This window comes from Plasmodium vivax, genomic scaffold, assembly GCF_000002415.2.
Source record: "Plasmodium vivax scf_6754 genomic scaffold, whole genome shotgun sequence".
Lineage (NCBI taxonomy): Eukaryota > Apicomplexa > Aconoidasida > Haemosporida > Plasmodiidae > Plasmodium > Plasmodium vivax.
The window spans coordinates 830-7,100 of NW_001850154.1; the positions used below are offsets into that span (position 1 = coordinate 830).

At 24.0% G+C, this 6,271-nt stretch overlaps 1 protein-coding gene across 1 annotated transcript, besides 1 other annotated feature; it reads left to right on the plus strand.

The window, feature by feature from the left end:
• The first annotated feature begins 761 nt into the window (after nt 1–761).
• Nucleotides 762–806: a microsatellite.
• A 2,340-nt stretch (nt 807–3,146) lies between these two features.
• PVX_023185 (variable surface protein Vir12-related) lies at nt 3,147–4,838 on the plus strand (the record flags this gene model as incomplete). The annotated part of the gene is made up of 3 exons (XM_001612488.1): nt 3,147–3,182; nt 3,318–4,532; nt 4,659–4,838. 3 exons carry the CDS (start codon nt 3,147–3,149, stop codon nt 4,836–4,838), a joined length of 1,431 nt encoding a protein of 476 aa, XP_001612538.1.
• Between the last annotated feature and the right edge of the window lie 1,433 nt (nt 4,839–6,271).

Genomic DNA, 6,271 nt, shown 5'->3' on the forward strand with positions numbered 1-6,271 from the left:
TATATATAATGATATACATTTCGGTTGATCAGCTTATCCTTAGAAAATTTACAAGGGAAAGCAATGTCTTGTAAATTATAAAATTTTTATGTTAAAAAAATAAATATTTAAAGAAAATAAAATTATATGATGAGAGAATACTATACAATAAATAACGTTAAATGCATTTGTTGTTACAAAAAATAAATATAATCTAATCAATTATTTTTTATATATTTATTCTATATAAAGAATAAATAATATCTTATAAATTAATTTTGTAATTATGTATTTTCCCGCTTTTTTTTTTTTTTTTAGCATAAAAATGGCATTTTACAACATTGGTTAATATTATTTGTTATACGAAAATAGTAAGCTTTATTTTCATAATACACGGAATTGACATTTTAAATTAAGAACGATTCATTTGGATATTTAAAAAAAGAAGGTTGCAATATGTAGCAATATTGTATTTGGCAACAATTAATTGTAGCAAAATGATCGTTAATAATAATGCTGCGTAACTGCAATAAATGTTCCAAACAAGAAAACAAAAGATTTATAATTTCATGAAATTAATTTGTGCTTAATATAGATTTGTTCTTTTCCCCGTTTAATCGCCGTCTAATAAGAATGACGGCTCCCATAACAAAAACGCACTTTATTTTTAATCTACCAATTATTGATTTAGATTATTAATCTGCGGTGCTTTCATTATTAGATGGGCTAATTGGCGATTTCGCGCTTAACGCAAATGGACAGAACGAAAAGATAGGCATTAAAAAAAAAATAATAAAAATAATTGTAACAGTAATAGTAATAAAAATTAAATATTATCCAGTATGTGGCAGAAACAAATGCGTTCAGACTACAAGAAAAAACATTTATAATTAAATAAATTTTATTGCATGGCAAAGTTTTCCCCACGAAGCGATTTATGAATTTATCAATTTTAAAATTTTATTATAGAACTTCATTAAACCTTTTTGGATTTTTTTTGTTTAGTTTAATAAATGTCCATTTCRACATTTATTATAAATGTATACAGAAAAATAATTTGATYGAAAMAAATGCATKYTGAGMGCATTTTAGAGACAAACAATTTTTATAACAAATTAGTCAAAGTAGCATATATTTGTCAAAAATGTCAATAAATCATGTTTTTTTTTAAGTAAAATTTTTTTTTCGCGCTTAAATTAAACAAAACTAATAWTGTACAAATTAGACACTTATTCGTTCAATTATTTTGTTTTCTAAAAAATGTTTTGCTCTGTATACCTAACTACGTCTGTCTATTTTATGAAGAAATTAGTTGTACAAGAAGATTTTGCATACCAACAGGTTTCACGCAAATGTAAAAGCAAATTTTGAAATAATTTTACATAAAAAGTTAAAAAGCAAAATAGTTTCATTCTCGCGTTTAAGGGGAAATAAATATATTTTGTTAAAATTTTATATTTATGTAAAGAACGTTGTAAAATTTAAAATAACGAAAAAAAAACTTGGAATATCATAACAAAACCCCTTTAAATGAGTAAAAATGGGACCATGTAAAAAGTTATAAAAAAATGTAAATATTTAAAAAAGTCATTTTCCACTATAATTTTGAAAATGCGCCATAATATCAAATAGAGAATTACGAACAAGTGTTAAAAACATGCGTAGATTAAATGTCACATATGTGTGTCCCTTTCTATAATATACATAAATGCATATTATTAATAGCAGYATATATAGAGTTTTATAATTCTCTCTTTCACTAGTAATAAAGCTTTTGTAAAAATAGTMAATAATGGCAYRATTAGTTCTACTATTGCYTATRATTKGATTATTTCAATGCTTATTGRACTGTGTCAGTCTAATTAACATGGTGGYATGTTTATCAYCACATAAAAMGATACATCAAGGAATGACAATAAATAAGTTACGGTTTTCACTAAATTGGTTGAACAACCATGGGAATGATATACCTTTCAAATGTCTATTTAATAATTAATGAAAGGAAACCCCCCATGATGCTTGGAAATTATTTTATTTAGAATATTACATCTATGTTAATACATATATTATCATACAAAAATTTTATTTTATTGAAATTATGCATTATATTTATAAAAGTCTAGGCAGAGTTAAACAAATAATTATATATATGTGAATTAATTGGGTAAATATTTATATTAATATTTATTCTTTAGTAAAATTATTAAACCTGTGTTGGGGGGTAGAAAGAATTAAATTTATCCTATTATCATGAATAAGTAATGATCGGAAATGTGTAATAATAATTATTCTTTTTTTCATATCACTAATTCAGAAAAAATGAATAATATTTAAGCAAAAAGAGAATTCAAAAAAGAAAAAAAAAATTTTAAATTTTTGTCTATAATAGAATATTAATAATAAAAATTATGATGGTAATCACACATTTTGGTTATATAATTTCTGAAGATACTCAAAGAATGTAGGTATAACTACAAAAATTTTCTAATAATATATTTTTTTAACAATACACAATAATATTTGTTAGTTATATATGAGCTATCTTTTGTTATTTTCTAAATTTTCCTTATTTCATTTTTTAATATAATTTCATTTGAGGATGAAAAAATGGCTGACTATGTCATAATTATTAAAGGCAGCGGAATGCCGCAAAACTAAGTACCGAAATAATTTTCAATAAGATGACGATGCTATTGTCCATAAATAGACAATCTTTTCATTTACAATTATTGTAATTATCTATARAGAATATTTTAAAACAGAACTAATTATTAAATTAATATTTTTATTCTAAAATTGTAAATAATTCTTTTATTTAGCATTTGCATAATAATTATATAATTGCATATAATAATTAATTATTTAAAAAAAAATAATATATCTATGTTCTATTTTTATTTCTTTATGRGATTWAAATTGTTACGTTTCCSCTTAGTTTTGGAGATAACTAAAAATCGGTCTCGTTTTATAGAAYGAGTACAAATAACRATTTATCAAAATAAGTTATCAAATTAATAGKCCTTAAATTTTAATATTTAGTTCCTAAGGATTATATAAAAGATTTACATAAATAAGTTAGATTATTATATAAATTAATTTTATATGCAAAAATATTTGTACTKGAAAAATATTTATAATTTCTTTAAATTTAAACATGTCATAGAACAATGGCGCAGAAGACACCTCAACCAAATTTGGCTTTTGTATATATACATCCTAAAGCGTTATTAACATTTATCTATTTGTATAATTTGTTTCTTTTGTACAAAAGGAAAACTTGTGTTACTATAACTATATATTTTTTATTTACATATTAACTCCTTTGTAAACATTTTTAGGAAAAGTCTTCCGAGTATTTAAAACTTAATACGCTCTATGAGGAATTTTTTAAAAAGGACGAAAAGATCAATATTGATAATCGTTGTAATAATTTGAATAATCCTAATGGGAATGATAAAGACGTTAGAGAACTTTGTAGCAAGGTTGTAAGTTATTTAGAAAAAATACCAATGGTAAGCGATACTAGGAAACGCAATAATTATTGTAGTTATTTACCATATTGGTTCTATGATGAAATAGGGCGAATACATAAAGATCACTCCAAAAAAATGGATGATATACCTATTTTTAAAGATATTATGGGTGTGGCGAACAAGGTTAATGTACCACCTAAAACATATAAATGTACTTTAAAATATGACAAAAATGTTAATTTAGATGAATTATTAAAAAGGAAAATTTCACATATTTATTTTAAAAAGCATGATAATATTAAAAGTTTTAAACAGAACCCACAAACGAAAGATTGCAATCATTATTTTACATATTTGACTTATATTAAATCATTATATGAAAAATATCATAAGGAACATTGTTCTATTTCTTGGCTTTTTTCTTCTGACCCTGATTATTTTAGCTGCACAAGTGCTTATAACCCAAAGGATTTTTTATCTACAGCAGAAAAATGTAAAGCTAAAGAAAATGGCGGTGGTAGTGGTTCATTTTTTGATATATTTTGGGGTAGTTCATCATCTGGAACATCTTCAAATAGAAGTGGCACATCAATTCAAGCGCCAGCGAGGGCTGCAACTTCAGAAGCTAAAATGCCTGGAAATGCTAAAAATTCATCACCTGGTGGTTTACCAGAGAATAAAGGTGTAAAGGGAGCAACAGGGGTTGCAGCAGCTGGGAATGTATCAAAAGGTTTATCAAGTTCAACAAGTCCAGTAACTGCAGCAAGTTCAACACGTCCGGGTGCAGAAGCACCAGTACGTGATAATGTATTATCTAGAGGAGGATTACTTGGACAGGCAGTTACTTCAAATCATAAAGGAGCTCTTAGTCCTTCGCCCAAAGAGGGCCCTGGGCAAGGTATTAATGCAGTTCCACCTTATACTTCAGACACTGGAAATGGTAAAAAACCTGCTCTTCCTGCTGATTCCCCTAGTACTTTGGAAAGTGTACCTGATAATGTGGATTCAAAATTTTATCGTAATATCATCATGGGGGTAGCAATAATTGGAACGATTTTCTTCCTTATCTATTACAACATGGTAATTGCACAATTGATTTTTTGAAGTATGAATGTTACGTTTAGATATATATTTTAATTTTCTTTTGCATCTATAATTACAATGAACATATATTTTCATACGCTTTACTTCCCATTTTTGTATTAGTCTTCAAGATTAAAATCGAGATTTCCCAAAAGGAAACGGAAAAAAAAGATATTTGAACATAATTACTACGAAGAGTATGAAAAGGAGTTAGCGAGGTATGAATCAGAAAATGAATCTTTAGATTCTCAATCGGATCGATATTATTTAAATTATCAACCTGAAGGAGATTATTATTACTAATTAGGTGTATAAAATGTAATCTTTTATAATAATTATTTTAATAGGAAGTTATAGTGAAATTTATTTGGTAATCATCCTTATTAGTAATAATGATAAAGAAAAAAAAAATAAAACAATTAAGTACAGAAAAATTGTACATGTTATTATATAAATTAAAAATAATTTCATGAAGTACATATCATGAGAACAGATAAAAAGCAATAAATTAGTAATACAAATATTAAAAATTATTCAACTTTATAAATCGTATGAATTGTTTGATATTTAATATGATTTAAACATCAATAAAGTTATGATGCTTAAAGAAATGTAAAATTATATTAAATAGAAATATGTTATTTGGACGAAGACAATCCATTATTTTATAGCAAAGTTTTAAAGAAATATAAAAATTAAAAATAATAATATAAAAGATTTGGACGGATTGCATAATAAAAAATATTAGGGTAAACTAATAGAAAAATAATGTAACATTTGATATTATTACTTATGATCAGATGAACTTCTATGTGGAACCATTATATGACAATATAAAAATTAAGCATATAATTTATATATATAGTTTTATACAATGTACATGTAAATTGCGAGTTTATAATTTTTTTTATGTTAATATTATTAATTTAGATTTTATCTAATAGTATATTATAGTTAAAAAATAATATTTGTTATTAAAAAATAAGTTTTTTTTTGTGGAATTTTTTTCTTAATTTGTTAACTCGATTATGTTTTGTTTAATACTTTCTACTAATATATATATGTTTTTAATAGTTATATCAATTTTCCTATTTTTAATACAAACAAATTTTATTAATGCTGATACTTGTAAGGAATACTCATATTATAACTAATAATATATTTGTTATGTCAATTATATTTGGAAGTTTTAAAATATATCAACTAGATATATATATATATTACTTAATGCACCCAGAAAAAAGAGTACGTAATATACGGCATATATTATATACATGAAATATACAGTAATATACTAATGTTCAATAACCAAAAGATATGGGCATCAAACTTACTCTAATAATAAACAATAAATTATTCTGCTAATTGTATATTCCAGTTTCCTACTTGTATGCATGATCAGATATATTGAAAATTTATTAACAACATTTAGTAGTAGAGCTAATGACTATATTATATATTCATATATACTAAATAACTTCTAAGGAATTATTTTTTACATATTTTTACTAAGTAATTTAAACCTATTTCATTGGATAATAATGTTTCAATATAATATAATGAATACACGAGCGAAAATTTTGCATTAAAGTAAAATTGTTAAAGTACACTTTTCCTCAATAACACTTTTCGTTTAAAAATGGAGTATGGTAGAACAAATGTACATATCTGTGAACTTTAAATTTTAGCAATATATTTTTTACATTTGTATAATATTAAATAAATATGTATAAAAT